Raw genomic sequence first — 16419 nt, 5'->3', positions numbered from 1 at the left:
TGATGCTATCCCTCCTCCCTCCCCCTACCCCACAACAGGCCCTGGTGTGTGATGTTCCCCTTCCAATTACTTTTTTATGGCATTTCCAGAACAGGCAAATTTAACAGAGACAGAAAGTGGATTTGTGGTTACCAGGGCTAAAAAAAGGAAGATTGGGTAGTGACTGTTACTGGGTATAGGGTTACGTTTTGGGGTGGGAAAAATATTCTGAGATTCGAAAGTAGTCATGGTTATGAACATGCTAAAAACCACTACATTGTACACTTTAAAATGATGAATTGTATAGTATGTAAATAATATCACAATTTATAGAAGGATCAGACAGGAGTAAATGGGGAATATGTACATATTCAGTAAGTTTGATCATTCTGGGACTGATATAGCAAAGAACTACAGCAATTCCAAGATAGGAGGTTATAGTCAGCTACAAAAATGTAAAAATAAAGGAATCAGTGGAGAAACATAAATTGGAAAAAAAAGTTGTATAAAATCAGAGAATTTACATCTAACTGCACACCCACCAATCAAAATAGAGAATACTAGGGTTTTGAAAATTCGGATTGGCTGAAGTTTTGTTTACTCTGAAGTTCAGAGTGATCTAGACTTTCCAAAGTTCAGAGCCAGGCCTTTTAATGAAATGTCCTTGACCCTTCATATTGATAGTATCTATTAACAAAGGCTCACAGGAGATTGATATATTAATAAGATACAATATTCATGAAGCTTCCCCTGGATAAATTATATCACAAAATGCAATGTATTTTCTATAACACAAGTGATTCTGTGATCAGAAAACGGCTTATGTGTTTCAGTAAAGTGGCGCTCCAACGGACAAATGGAATGGGTAAGACTGCAGTAACTGGGTGGTATTTAGCCCTTTGTTATCTTCTGGCTCGGCTCATACTTGGAGCAGCACTATTTAAAGGAATCAACTCCCCTGCCAAGGTAATTTGAAAAACATATTAGATAGTGATATAGCAGCTTTCCAATTTCATTGTAGTTCATTGTCAAGCATTATCAAAAGCATTTTTCTTTCTATTATGGAAGGATTCAAATATATGAAAAACTTTCTAAGCAGTCATCTTAAGCTGTAAGTAAATATATAGGATCTCGGTTTTTGTTGTTGTTGTTGTTGTTGTTGTTTTGAGATGGAGTTTCACTCTTGTTGCCCAGGCTGGAGTGCAATGGCCCGGTCTCAGCTCACTGCAACATCTGTCTCTCAGGTTCAAGCAATTCTCCAGCCTCAGCCTCCCAAGTTGCTGGGATTACAGGCATGCGCCACCACGCCAGGCTAATTTTGTATTTTAGTAGAGACAGGGTTTCTCCATGTTAGTCAGGCTGGTCTCAAACTCCCGACCTCAGGTGATCTGCCTGCCTTGGCCTCCCCAGGTGCTGGGATTACAGGCATGAGCCACTGCGCCCAGCCCGGATCTGTCTTGCTAAATACAAAACAAACAAACAAAATAATAACTACTACTAGAGTTGCACAATTACTCAAAAATTGGACCCTTTTAGCTGATACAGCATTCTGAGGCTTGAGAGAATATTATAAAATTTCCTGTCATACCATGTAAAGAAGCATTTTGAATGGAATCATATATTGCAATGTTTGGTTTGGAAAATCTAGATCCTTGTTCTATAGAGTATGTGTGTGTATACACACTATGTATTTATTCTCTTAAATATTGCCAATATGTACACAGAACATTTTCTCTCAGGGAAATGGCCTCTTTTGAAAAATATTCTGTTACATTTTCTCACTTAATTGTTTACTTTTATAAACTTTCAGGGAGAATAATGGTGATTTAAGAGAACAACATGAAATTTTCTCTGTGAATAGTTGCACAATACCCAGAAAAAAATGTCTATGCGTTTTTAACTAGTCAGTGGAAATTTCCATAAGGTGGAGGACAGGAATAACTGGAGATCTTATCTTTGTATTCTCAGTACAATATCCAGCACATTCAATTAACGTTAAGTTGTAATGAGACATGCTGTTACATCACAAAAATACTGTGAATATCACAAATCCAGTGAAAACTTCCTAAAATGTTTTAGTTGCACATTTTTTAACCCCTTGGTTTCCTTTTGATGTTAATATTGAAAGCATCCATTAAAGGCCATTTGCCCAGGCAATTAATTTTTATTGGTCTCTGAATGACTTGTTTAAATCATCTCCTTGGTTGTATTATAAAACATATGGATCAAAGAAATCATCCACATTAAGGCAAAGCTGGTCTCAAAGGCAATCTGCTCATCTGGAACCATGTGTTATCTAGTACAGAAGCAGTGCACTTGTATGTGTGCTATCAGACTTTCTTAATGGTAGCTGCAATAACAGTAACAAGTGTCCAGTATTCACTTTAATATGCTTTTCTGGGATTTAGATATCTACTAGAAAATATTTTCCTTCGTCTTGAAGGCTGAATATATACTAACCACTGCAGGATTTAAAATCATTTCCCGCCTCACCTCAATGCAGTAATTTACTGAGAGAAGACATTCAGTCTCCTCAGAAATGTATAAGGAATTTTTTAGGAAAGCATTCAATTTAGATCCCAAGTTATCACTGCTGATGTATTATTTATTTACAACCTAAACCTAGGAAATGCTAATTAATACATCAAAGTGTTTTTTAAATGTATCATTTGAGAGTTGTGAGAACACAAATAAGAAATTATGCTAACTTTGCTATATCATCAGACCCTATGAAATTCCAGTACTTTATTTAAATAATCTCAACTTGCTAATAATTTTACTTGTGTACAACTATATGTCATGATTTAAAAATTAACATTAATTTTTGGTTACTTCTTTTGATGGGTGTTATGTTTACAGCTCTTTTCCCCTATGTGGTCCTACTCATCTTGTTAGTACGATGTGCAACTCTGGAGGGTGCTTCAATAGGCATTTCATACTATATTGGAGCACGGTCAAACTTTACAGAACTTAGGGAAGCTGAGGTGAGTCTTATTTTGGATTTCAAATTATCTGAGGAGGTAAATCTTTTATTAAAAGCAAATGCCAAAAATCTTTGGTTCCATATGAATATCGTAATGTAGTAACTCGCAAAAAACATACAGCTAAATTTATTAGTTTCTATCTACTAGGATGTCTGATTTAGCTAATATTTAACATGCCATTAATTCTCTTTTGTTGATGGTGAGATAATTTTCAGAAATAGGATTTTAAAAGTCATTTTTATTCATTTAAACAGATTCTATTTGACCAACAAAATTTTGGGTTTATTAATCTGAAAAATAATATTGCATTCATAAATATCTGCAAGTTGATGACTAGGACTATGAGTTTTATTGGATAAACTCATAATAGCTTTAGAGATTACTGTTGAAAGTTTAATGGTCTAATATACATTTTAATTTTCTTCAAAATTTAATATCCCCAAAATATTGTCAAGTTTTGCCTAGTGAATTGTGAAGTTAAAACATAAATATGACATGTATTAAGCATTCCATAACCAAAATTGTTACTTATACCAAAAGTCTAACATATGCCGTGAATAAGGATTAGGTTACACTCTTTTAACTTTACCTTTAGATAATGGCTGAGTGTATCACTGGTATGTAAAATCATTTACAATTTTACTGCAGAGAGTATTAACAGTAAGTGTACTACAGATAGTATGCTTCTATCAGTATGGCCTAGAATGCTTTCACTATTTTATTAGTCACATCACATTCTTAGCACACATTAAGTTCTGTTCAAGTAAAAACCTATAATCTTATGTTAAAATCAAGAGACACTATGTTAATAGTACCTGCCATACTAGTAGTACTATTCAAAATGGATACTAGTTCTAGTTTGCTATAGTATTCTTCATGGAACTCATGCCAATTGCCAGCCATTGCTGTTTTCTTTTCTAAATACTTACAAGAGGATATGTAATTATTTCTCGTAAATTTTTTGGTAAGCAGTGCCAAGTGTATGAGATATTAGTTGCAGAAATCTGTCATTTACTTACAATTACCTTTCTGAAAATTGAAATGTCAATCATTGGTTTTTGGTTACATTTTCGTGCTCAATAATTTTCACTCAATGATTAATCACATAGCTTTAAATCATTTTAGATATATGGAATTTTATGATTATAGTCTTGGAGCTTAATATACTTTGATGTGTCCACAGGCCCTCTTAAGTTGTTTCTTCATTTATCTTGGTTAATAGTTCCCTGTTGGTTAATCTCTTCCCCATTTGAAGACCATTTTGGATGGTGAATAAGAAATAAAATGAAAGTTGGGATTCATCACCTTCTCTGTGGTAGGTTACTGAAGAAGATAAAATATGCTAATGCACTTGGAAATAGTAAACTATTTAATAAATATGAGCTAATATACAATTATTTCAATTATTTCTGTTACATTATACTACCTTGTTATAGTTGCAACATTTTGATATTTCTCTAAAACTCACAATTTGAGCATAGTTGAAAAGCACCTTTGATATTCTTTTGGTGGATTTTAAAAGCCCAAGATATCCGGGTTTTGTACTTCCTTGAAACCACTCCGAAAAATTTATATGACTTTTTTTATAGGCCTGTGTTTCGGTATCTCTAATACCTTAAAAAAATTAGAGTGAAACTTAAAGCTCCTTGTGAAACATACAATTTAATATTCTCACCCTCTGCTCTCCAACACAACACGAACCAAATCCTTTTTTGGGTTCGTTGGCAATAAGAATTGTTTTTCTTAGTTTTTTTTTTTTTTATTCCTCACAATCTATATTCTAAACAGAGAATTATAATCACGTGTCTTTCCTTTTCTTTGAATATCTGAAATCCATTGAGATCTCCAGGAGAGTAGAGAACCATACAAATTTATAGGTAGAGAGGGCTTCAGGAATGCAGAAATTACTTTTCTAACTACCTCATTACAGTGATGAAACTAAAACCAAGATAGATTCAAATTGAGCTAAAACTGTACAGCCAATTAATGCAATTTGAATTAGGATTTCCTAATCTCTAATGTAATAATATTGTATATGGATATGAGATTCATAGATAATGGAGATTAAAATTAAGCTTGGAATTTCTCTTCACTTTTGTTTGCAACCTAGGTACACATCATGATATGCAGTAGCATTCTTAAACAACACAGAACTGCCACGCCCACTTCCAGCTCCCCTGTCACACCCACTTCCAGCTCCCCTGTCACACCCACTTCCAGCTCCCCTGTCACACAGGCACACATAATGTATCAAGTAAAAGAAGCTCAGAGACCAACCTGAGCATGCTGCTTATCTCTTAATATGGACAAGAGCCTAATAAAAAAGAGGGCATTTTATTTCTAATATGATTTTCTTAAATATAAATAAAATAGCCTTGATCTATCCCAAAACAGTTTTCTATGGAACTTGAAAACTGATTGTAAATTTTATTCGAAAAAGAAAAAGGTCAAAACCCCAAGGTGTATCTGATGTGAAAAGGACTTGTCCTACCAGATGTGTTTATAATACTGTACTAATTAAAATAGTGAGGTGTTAGCATAGGTATAGACATATAGGCCAGCGGAACAGGATAGTAATCTCAGAAATAGATTAAAAAAACAAATGGAACTTGGTATGAGGCAGAGATGGCAATGCAGATCAATAGGAAAAGGGATAATCATTCAATTGATAGAATTGATATCTAACTGATTTAATCGATAATATCAATTATCCTTGACCAACTGTTCCACACCTACATATGGGGAATATAAAAGAATGTTTACAGCTCTATAATAGCAACATGGTGAATGACCTAAATGTCCATCAACAGGAGAAAGGATAAATTGTGACATATGCAGTTTGGCAACAAATAATGATTAAAAGAACTATGTTTATTTAATATAAACAAATGAATTTGCTTACATTCTTTCATTTCAGAATCATAAAGTGGACATTTTATATAGTTCAATTTTCTGATGGATAAATCTCACAATACCAAATAGAAAAGTGTACGTTGTATATGTTTACATGCATTAAGATAACTTTTCTATAAATTCCAAAACATTCAAACCTAAGTATAAAAAAGAACAAAGAAATGATCAACACAAAAGTCAGGATAGCAATTACCACTGGAGAGTGGTAGGGTGATGTAATCAGGAAAGGACAGTAATACTTTGTTTCTTAAGCTGAGTAGTGGGCATTTGGGTGTTCATTTCACTGTTATTTATAATATATTAATTTGCATATGTGAGATACTTATGCAAATAAGATATTGTGTATATGTTTTAAAATATTAACTTATTTTCTCTTATAGATTTGGGTAGATATTTCACTCCCTTTCAGTGGATTGGGGTGACTTAGTTGCTCTATTATATGACAATAAGTTCAAAAACAACTGCTTCTCTGATGCCATTGTAGTTTTTTTGACAAACTGTCTCACTAGTGTGTTTGCTGGATTTGCTATTTTTTCTATATTGGGCCAAATGGCTCATATATCTGGAAAGGAATTTTCTCAAGTTAGAAAATCAGGTATATAATACCATATATTATCAACTCTGATTAATTCAATGTATCTCACTTATGAAACTCTAATATAGTTTATAGATATTTACTTAAAATAGTCATAATTTAGAGTATTGCATTTTCTTTCTCACTTTCTCTTTGTACTAGGGTTCTCCAGAGGGACAGAAGTAATAGCATATGTGTGTATATATATGTATAAATATATATGCATAAATATATAGATATGCATAAATATATATATAAAGGGGAGTTTATTAAATATTAATTTACATGATCACAAGGTCTCACAATAAGCTGTCTGCAAGCTTGAGGAGCAAGGAGAGTCAGTCCGAGTCTCAGAACTGAAAAACGTGGAGTACAATGTTCGAGGGCAGAAAGCATCCAGCATGGGGGAAAGATGTAGGCTGGGAGGCTAGGCCAGTCTCCCATTTTCAGGTTTTTCTATCTGCTTTACATTCTCTGGCAGCTGTTTAGATTGTGCCTACCAGATTAAGGTTAGGTCTGTCTTCCCCAGCCCACTGACTCAAATGTTAATCTCCTTTGTCAACACCCTCACAGACACACCCAGTATCAATACTTTGCATCCTTCAATCCAGTCAAGTTGACACTCAGTATCACCCATCACAGTCTTATATAATTTGGTTGCTTTAATAACATAATAATTCTTAGATTATCCATGTAAACAGGAGTATATTAGGAAAACATTGCTTAAGAAAATAGAATGTTTTCCCAGATTTTGTTTAGTCCTTAACATGAACCACTTACTGTACAACTACAAGGTTCGGACATCATGCTAAGCACTTCCCATACATTTGTGAATACATATAAAATGTATATAAACATGGACAGAATAACATATATAATTCATGGTAACAATTGCCTCTAGAGAAAAATGTGAATTGTATTAGGAAGAGAAAGACAATATACAAATTCCTTATGTAAAATTACAGTATTGGGACTGAATATTTAAAACACATGAATACTGTAAAGGTAAGAGAGTCAAGTGACTTTGAGAGTCCAGCTTTAAAGAAAACAGTGAACTCCCTAACTTTAACAAACAAAACAACCAAATGCAATGTTTTTATAAAGGAAAGTGAAATAGTTGGTAAAGAATTTACGTCATAGATTGTGTTGCCAAATAAGATGAGATTTTTCTAATACTTTATTTTTTAAATGTTTAAATATTGGTAACTAATTTAAAATATCATACATTTTTGTATGTTTTGATTTGGCATTCATTGCCTATCCAGAAGCTCTAGTGCAACTACCAGGTGGTCCATTTTAGATCGTGTTATTTTTTGCAAACTTTTAAATTTGGGTCTCGATTCTCAGTTTGCTTCCATTGGTAAGTAATATTTCCAGCGTTAACATATTACTCATATATTTCATTTGTGTTTTCTCTAATTGACAACATGCTTTTATTACCCATATTGCCCCCTAGCTGTTAATTTCAGGAAGACCTTTCTGAAAGATGTTTTAACTTAAATTTAAATACAGAAAAATACTTGACACTCAAAAGGAATACACATTAATATTTTATCATACTTCTTTCAGCTATTTTAAAAATAAATTGTTGCAGGTGAATTTGAAGTCCCCTGTCTTTCTCTCCCTGATACAATTCATATTTTTCTCTAGAGACAATTGTTACCATGGACTGTGTATGCTATTCTGTTCCTGTTTATATACATTTTATATGTATTCAAAAATAGCATATACATTTTTAAATTTTCACATAAATGTGAAGTTTCATAGCATACATATTACTCTGAAAGTTTTTTGCATTAATTATGAATCCAGTTGATACATAGGTATATAGATCTAATTAAATCACAATCTCTTTGTTACCATAATAATGGGCATTTGAATAATTTAATTCAAAAAATTACACACACTGCTGCAATGATCACACTTGCACATAGTTCTGTGCCCATATAGGGATTTACCTAGGTTATATGACTAGGGAAATTCTGAAAAAAATTTTCATCCTACCACTCTCTCATATAAAACAGTTTCATAGTTTACTCTGTTTATAGGATAAAATCCAGAGTTTTCTTGTTGACTTTTAAAGTCCTCGAAAATCTCAAACATCTTTTCTGATATTTTCATTCACACATCTTTCTACTCTTGGCCAGTTACCTATTTCATGGACACATTGATTTCTAAACCTAGAATCCTTTCTGTCGTCTTCACACCACTGATTCAAATATTTACCTTATTTAAAAATCCTATTAGAATTCTTCCTTTTAGACGATTTCAGCTCACAGAGGACTGTTACCTGACAATTACTATCAATGAAAAATCATATAAAGCAGACTGAAAACAGCAAATAGAACTGCATTCAGTTTTCAGCAGAACCAAGTGATGACTGCCAAAAGAAATGACCCTATGGGTTTTTAAAAGCAAGAAGCAGGCCGGGCGCAGTGGCTCACGCCTGTAATCCCAGCACTTTGGGAGGCCGAGACGAGTGGATCATGAGGTCAGGAGATCGAGACCATCCTGGCTAACACTGTGAAACCCCGTCTCTACTAAAAAATACAAAAAACTAGCCGAGCGAGGTGGTGGGCGCCTCTAGTCCCAGCTACTTGGGAGGCTGAGGCAGGAGAATGGCGTAAACCTGGGAGGCGGAGCTTGCAGTGAGCTGAGATCTGGCCACTGCACTCCAGCCTGGGCGACAAGAGTGAAACTCTGTCTCAAGAAAAAAAAAAAAGCAAGAAGCAGGGCTCAGAGTCTCTACTCAACATCTATTTGTAAATTTGATTAATAGACGTGGAATTCTGTCACTAACAGCATTGGCAAATAAGTTGATATATAACATGTCATTTTTCCCCCTCTGAAGAAATGATCACAACAACAATTCAAGATTTATTTCCCAAAGTGATGAAGAAAATGATGATTTCCATAACTCTGGGCTGCTGCTTGGTTTTGTTTCTCCTTAGTCTTGTCGGTGTGACTCAGGTATACTACAGCATTTTTTTTTCATAGACAAATTATTAGTTGGAACATACTTTATAAACTAACGAAAGCAACGAAGTCTTAAGGGGTTGCTTAGTGACAAGTCCAGGTCTGACTTGGATCAAGGTTTTCTGGGTTTTAACCCATTTTTCTCCATTATTACTTTCCATAAATCTATTTTGCAGATGAGGAGGCCGAATAATGGACAGTTACCTCAGTTACAATAAGATTGCAGACTTTAAACACTGCAGATACAGATACTACATTTCTTGGCAACCACTACAGAACACACAGACATTGCATACCGTTCTGATAATCAACTATTCGAAGTGCTTGTTTTTTTTTTTTTCCAGTGACTCCGTATAGATTGAAAGATTTTTGAGATATTTAAAGCCACATTTGGGTTTACATCTGAAACATTCCTTTATACATTTTAGCAGAAGTGAAACTAAGGAGCATATGTCAAGATTAAATTAATAGATTCAATTGGAATACCTCAGCAATCATAAAAACAATTAAAATATACTTAGAAGTAATCAATATTTTTTTGGTAGGCTGGAATTTATTGGATTCATCTGACTGACCACTTCTGTGCTGGATGGGGCATTTTAATTGTAGCTATACTGGAACTAGCTGGAATCATCTGGATTTATGGTAAATAGTAACTATAAAATTATTTTCATGTTTTATTAAAATAGTTTAGTTTGACTCATTTTCATTATGTTGACCTAATTATACTATTAAGCTTTATACCATTTTAATAGTAAAGTACAATATACTGGACAAAATATATTATGAAGAAAATGTAGTTACAGGTATATGCTTCATTGTTGTACTTCAGAAAAATGTTTAGACGCAGAAAGATAATTGATGCCACAATGGTTATTGGAAGAAAATATCAGCAAACATTCAATGTACTCTTTGTCTTGTTTAGGAGGGAACAGATTCATTGAGGATACAGAAATGATGATTGGAGCAAAGAGGTGGATATTCTGGCTATGGTAGAGAGCTTGCTGGTTTGTCATTACTCCTATCCTTTTGATTATAAGTAATAATATACCATGACATTGGTATCAATAGTATATACATTCTAAGATAAACTTAGTAATTCACATTGAAGACAAAAGGCAAAGTAATTTTATAAGTGAATGATTTTCAAGTTTTGCAGTATTTATGGATGGTGCCTCTAAGTTGCTTCAATTAAAATGCCTTTGCAGTATTATTTTGAGACCATCAATTTAAACCTTTACCATTTGAGAACATATACAGGTTCATACAGACTTAAAAGTTATCAATAATTTAAAATTTATCAATAGAATAAATGAAAATAAATCATGAATTTTCTCATTCCCTAAAAAATGTGTTGAGTCAACAATAATGTTCCTAACCATTCTGCCAGGCACAGAAAACACAGAGATACATAAGGCCTACATCCTGCCTTCAAGGAATTCACTTTCAATATACTAACTGCTGAAAAACACCAGTCATATTTTAATTCACATTTTATCTCTTAATGAGGCAGGTATTTGGCATCTGAAAATAAAGAAACTGACCTGTGTCAATAGGGGAAATGGTTTATGTTAATAAATTCAACAATTAATACTATTTAGGGGCTGAGGTAAAGCAAAAGTTGTCTTACTTGAGAGACATAACATATAGACTTACAATCTTCAAATAACATTTCAGGACAGTAGATGGCTGAGCACCAAAATAAACACTACACTGGATGGAGAATGATTATGGACTAGAAATAATGGTGGTGGGGTGGAGCAGAGTCAAAGCTTCATAGATCTGTTTTGGTTCTCATTGCCTTCATGCTTCAAAGGTTTTCCTAGAAAAGGCTATTAATTAATTCTATCCACGATTTGCATCAAATCTAAAGTGTCATATTTGTTTGCAGAGAGGATTACATTTCTTTAACATTATGAGATCAGTTTCAAAAAGTGAGCAGTTTAGAAGTAGATAATGCTGAATTGAAATATTTGGATACTCCATATTTTTGCTAAATGACTTCGAAAATGCTGCTAAATATTTTTATTTGACAAGTCTCCATAATAAAATAAGCCCCCTTGTCAATTTAGAATGTCTAGCTGGACCTCTTAACAAGCTAATATTCAACGATTACATAGGTTTGACACCTGATTTTAATCGAAAATGCAAAAGTATTACATACGAAATGATTTACATTGTCATCTATTGTGTATTCAACTCCACTATCCCTCAGTTATTCTCTTATAGTTAGGTACATTTATAATACTTATAAAATACATTTAAATTTCTGTAATTAAATTAATGGAATGAAGCCATTGAATTTTTGATATGGTTTGGCTCTGTCTCCACCCAAATCTCATCTTGAATTGTACTCCCACAATCCCCATGTGTTGTGGGAGGGACCTAGTAGGAGATAATTTGAATCATGGGGGTGGTTTCCCCCATACTGTTCTTGTGGCAGTGAATAAGTCTCATGAGATATGATGGTTTTATCCGGGGTTTCCGCTTTTGTATCTTCCTCATTTCCTCTTGCCACTGCCATGTAAGAAGTGCCTTTCACCTCCTGCCATGATTCTGAATTCTCCCCAGCCATGTGGAACTGTAAGTCCAATTAAACCTCATTTTCATCTCAGTCTCACGTATGTCTTTATCCTCAGTGTGAAAATGGACTAATACAGTAAATTGGTATCAGTAGAGTGGGGCATTGCTGAAATGATACCTGAAAATGTGGAAATGACTTTAGATCTGAGTATCAGGCAGAGGGCTCAGAAGAAGACAGGAAAATGTGGGAAAGTTTGAAACCTCCTAGAGAGGTGTTGAATGGCTTTGAAAAAAAATGTTGATAGTAATATAAACAATAGGGTCCAGGCTGAGGTGGTCTCAGATGTTGATGAGGAACTTGTTGGGAACTGGAGCAAAGGTGGCTCTTGGTATGTTTTAGCAAAGAGACTGGCAGCATTTTGCCTCTGCCCTAGAAATGTGTGGAACTTTGAACTTGAGAGAGATGATTTAGGGTATCTGGTGGAAGAAACTTGTAAGCAGCAAAGCATTCAAAAGGCGATTTGGGTACTGTTAAAAGCATTCCATTTTAAAACAGAAACAGCATGAAAGTTAAGAAAATTTGAAACCTGACGATGCAGTAGAAAATAAAACCCCATTTCAAGCTGGCTGCAGAAATTTGCATAAGTAACAAAGAGCCAAATGTTAATCTGCAAGAAAACGGGGAAAATGTCTCCAGGGTATGTCATAAATCTTCATGGCAGCCCCTCCCATCACAGACCCGGAAGCCTAAGGGAAAAAAAAATGGTTTCATGGGCCGGGCCCAGGGTCCCCATGCTGTGTACGGCCTTGGACCTTGGTGTCCTGTGTCCCAGCCGCTCCAGCCATTGCTAAAATGGGCCAAGGTACACCTCAGCCCGTGGTTTCAGAGGGTGCAAGCCTCAATCCTTGGCAGCTTCCATATGGTGTTGAGAACTGTGGGTACGGAGAAGTCAAGAATTGAGGTTTCGGAACCCCCACCTAGATTTCAGAAGTATGGAAACTCCTGCAAGCCCAGGCAAAAGTTTGCTGCAAGGTTGGGGCCTTCATGAGAACCTCTGCTAGGGCAGTATGGTAGGGGAATATGGGGTTGGAGCCCCCATACAGAGTCCCTACTGGGGCACTACCTAATGGAGGTGTGAGAAGAGGGCCACAGTCCTCCAGATCCCAGAATGGTAGATCCACCGACAACTTGCACCGTGTGCCTGAAAAAGCCACAGACACTCAATGCCAGCCTGTGAAAGCAGCCAGGAAGGGGGCTATACCCTACAAAACCACAGGGTCAGAGCTGCCCAAGACTATGGGAACCTATCTCTCGCATCAGCATGACCTGGATGTGAGACATGGGGTCAAAGGAGAATATTTTAGAGCTTTAGAATTTGACTGCCCCGCTGGATTTGGGACTTGCATGGGCCCTGTAACCCCCTTGTTTTGGCCAATTTCTCCCATTTGGAATGGCTATATTTGCCCAATAACTGTACCCCCACTGTATCTAGGAAGTAACTAGCTTGCTTTTGATTTTACAGACTCAGAGGCGGAAGGGATTTGCCTTGTCTTAGATGAGACTTTGGACTGTGGTCTTTTGGGTTAATGCTCAAATGAGTTAAGACTTCGGGGGACTGTTGGGGAGGTATGATTGTTTCTGAAATGTGAGGACACGAGATTTGGAGGGGACGGGGGGGGAATGATATTGTTTGCTTCTTTGTCCCCACCCAAGTCTCATCTTGAATTGTACGCCTATAATTCCCACATGTTGTGGGAGGGAACTGGTAGGAGATCATTTGAATCAGGGATGCAGTTTCCCCCATACTGTTCTTGTGGTAGTGAATAAGTCTGCGAGATCTGATGGTTTTATCGGGGTTTCCGCTTTTGTATGTTCTTCATTTTCTCTTGCTACTGCCATGTAAGAAGTGCCTTTCACGTCCTGTCATGATTCTGAGGCTGCCCCAGTCATATGCAACTCTAAGTTCAATTAAACCTCTTTTCTTCCCAGTCTCGAGTATGTCTTTATCAGAAGCATGAAAATGGTTAATACAATTTTAAAATTAAAGTGATAGATCTACTTAAAAAGATTCTTACAATGTATTGTTTTCTCATTGATTTTAGTAAAACAAAAACAGCTAAATAGTGTGTGTAAATGCATGTGTGTTTTTGATGTGCTAAAAGGGGAGCTTTGTGCAGTGGGAGAGAATAGAAGCAGTTCCTAAGCAAGGAGAAAAGTGTGCCCATTAAAATGTACTTCACATTCTCATTGTATTAATCTATATACTGGTTAGCTTATGGCATAAACTAAAATCACATTATTATAAATCAGAGAAATGCTCAATAACAACATTTTAGATATTGTTTTACTTTTTATCTGATATATGGTCTAGTATTTTCTTGAAATATATGTTGAACAAGTATTTGGATTTATAAATATATGACAGTATTTTGGAAAAATTTATTCCATGTAAAAAAAGTTATTTATTTAGGTTCTTTTCATAGTTATCTTCTGGCTTGTTACTAGATTATCTCAACTGCTTGAATGTATTTTCATATTAATTATTTTTGATAAATCACATCTAAAGAACAGAATCAAATTGCTAATCATTAGTGCAATAAAGTCGAATCTTTAGTTTTGTCTTTGCATATTTCACTTTTACAGGCAATATTTATCTGGTAACTAATGCAATTCCATAGACCTGATTATGGCGCAATTCCATACCCTGACTGGGGAGTTGCTCTAGGCTGGTGTATAATAATTTTCTGCATTATTTGGATTCCAATTATGGCTATCATAAAAATAATTCAGGCTAAAGAAAACATCTTTCAAGTGAGCGCATTACTTTTTTTATATTTTATACAAATTACTTATGATTAAAGTGAAGATTACTCACATGATGTCATATGAGAACATATACGATGCAATTAATTACTCCCACTTCTTGGCTACTTCTATACCTGACAACCATCTGTTACTAGTGTATAACATGGTATTATATTATTTATATATTTGCTGTGTTTCTCTATACTAGATTATAAGCTCCTTGTGGGAGAAGTCTGGTCTTACTTGTTGCTGTATACATGGGCCTTGCTACAGTGCTTAGCATATGACAGCTATGACATCTATACCTGTGCTGAGTTGTCCCTTTGGATGTCATAAAGCAAATGACCTGTTTGGTTTATATCCATAGTCACTACTTTTGAAATCGTATCTGGTTATAATATACATTTTGATAGTGTTTTTATACTGGAATAAGCCTGGTAAATGTCTGGAACTCAATCTAGACCCTGAGTCACCTTTCTTCCATGGAGGTCTAAGGGGATAAAGTTTCTTATGATATCTCAGTAGGACAATGACAACGTAGGCTCAGGAGTCTTAGATTTAAATAAATTAGCAAGTCCATACAACAATGGATCCAATTCAATGGTTTGATCCTGGAACTTTTTTCCTTTGTTCTTGAAACATATACCCGGTACACACTGATTTAGATCCTTACCTCACACTCATCCTAAGGCCAGGATGGAAATGTCTGAGAATTCAGTGAAGGTACAGAGTAGACACACTGTTACTCTAATGGGTTCACATACCTTGTTTTGAATTCATTTACATACTCAGTTATTTTGGTTTAGTAGTTAATATAGTTCTATTAACAACTAGTTACATTTACTATACTTTTATCTTGGTAAACTGCATTATTAAGAATTTAGATGATCGCTTTTTACCTTTCTATGATTCTTATTTTTTGTTAGTAAAGAAAAAAATTTAAATGAAAGTACAGTTCAATATTTACTTGTTTACAGATCATGGCACTTAAATTTTAAGACAATAATTTTTTTTTTTTTTCATTTCAGTGCCTTGTAAGTTGCTGCAGACCAGCTTCTAACTGGATTCCATACCTGGAACAACATTGTCGGGAGAGATATAAAGGCATGATATATCCCCCAAAAAAGACTGACAGTCAAATACCTACTGTTAGTGGCAGCAGAAAACCAGAATGAGATCTCATTGACAAAATATATGATTGTATAATGCAATTTTTTTTTAAGAATAGAGGGAAACGTTTTTATTTGTATGTTAACTGAGTAGGGAAATGTACATACTATTTTCATGATAGTGTGATTTTTCTCACATTTAAACAGGAATGCAGTATAAAAATGTGAATTTCTGGCCAGGCGCGGTGGCTCAAGCCTGTAATCCCAGCACTTTGGGAGGCCGAGGCGGGTGGATCACGAGGTCAGGAGATCGAGACCATCCTGGCTAACACCGTGAAACCCCGTCTCTACTAAAAAATACAAAAAACTAGCCGGGCGAGGTGGCGGGCGCCTGTAGTCCCAGCTACTCGGGAGGCTGAGGCAGGAGAATGGCGTGAACCCAGGAGGCAGAGCTTGCAGTGAGCTGAGATCTGGCCACTGTACTCCAGCCTGGGCAACAGAGTGAGACTCCGTCTCAAAAAAAAAAAAAAAAAATGTAAATTTCTTAATGCTTAG

At 35.3% G+C, this 16419-nt stretch overlaps 1 protein-coding gene across 1 annotated transcript; it reads left to right on the top strand.

Moving 5' to 3' along the window:
* The first annotated feature begins 750 nt into the window (after positions 1-750).
* Positions 751-15930, top strand: SLC6A14 (solute carrier family 6 (amino acid transporter), member 14). Its single transcript, XM_011957024.1, is given in 10 exon segments — positions 751-844; positions 2839-2963; positions 6267-6471; positions 7686-7763; positions 7766-7810; positions 9302-9420; positions 9972-10071; positions 10352-10461; positions 14594-14761; positions 15784-15930. Coding segments are annotated over 10 exon segments (1191 nt in total).
* Positions 15931-16419: the final 489 nt, after the last annotated feature.

The sequence above is a fragment of the Colobus angolensis genome, unplaced genomic scaffold, assembly GCF_000951035.1.
Source record: "Colobus angolensis palliatus isolate OR3802 unplaced genomic scaffold, Cang.pa_1.0 Scaffold430, whole genome shotgun sequence".
Taxonomy (NCBI): domain Eukaryota; kingdom Metazoa; phylum Chordata; class Mammalia; order Primates; family Cercopithecidae; genus Colobus; species Colobus angolensis.
Note: the sequence above shows the minus strand (reverse complement) of the source record. Positions and strands in the feature narration are given on the sequence as shown.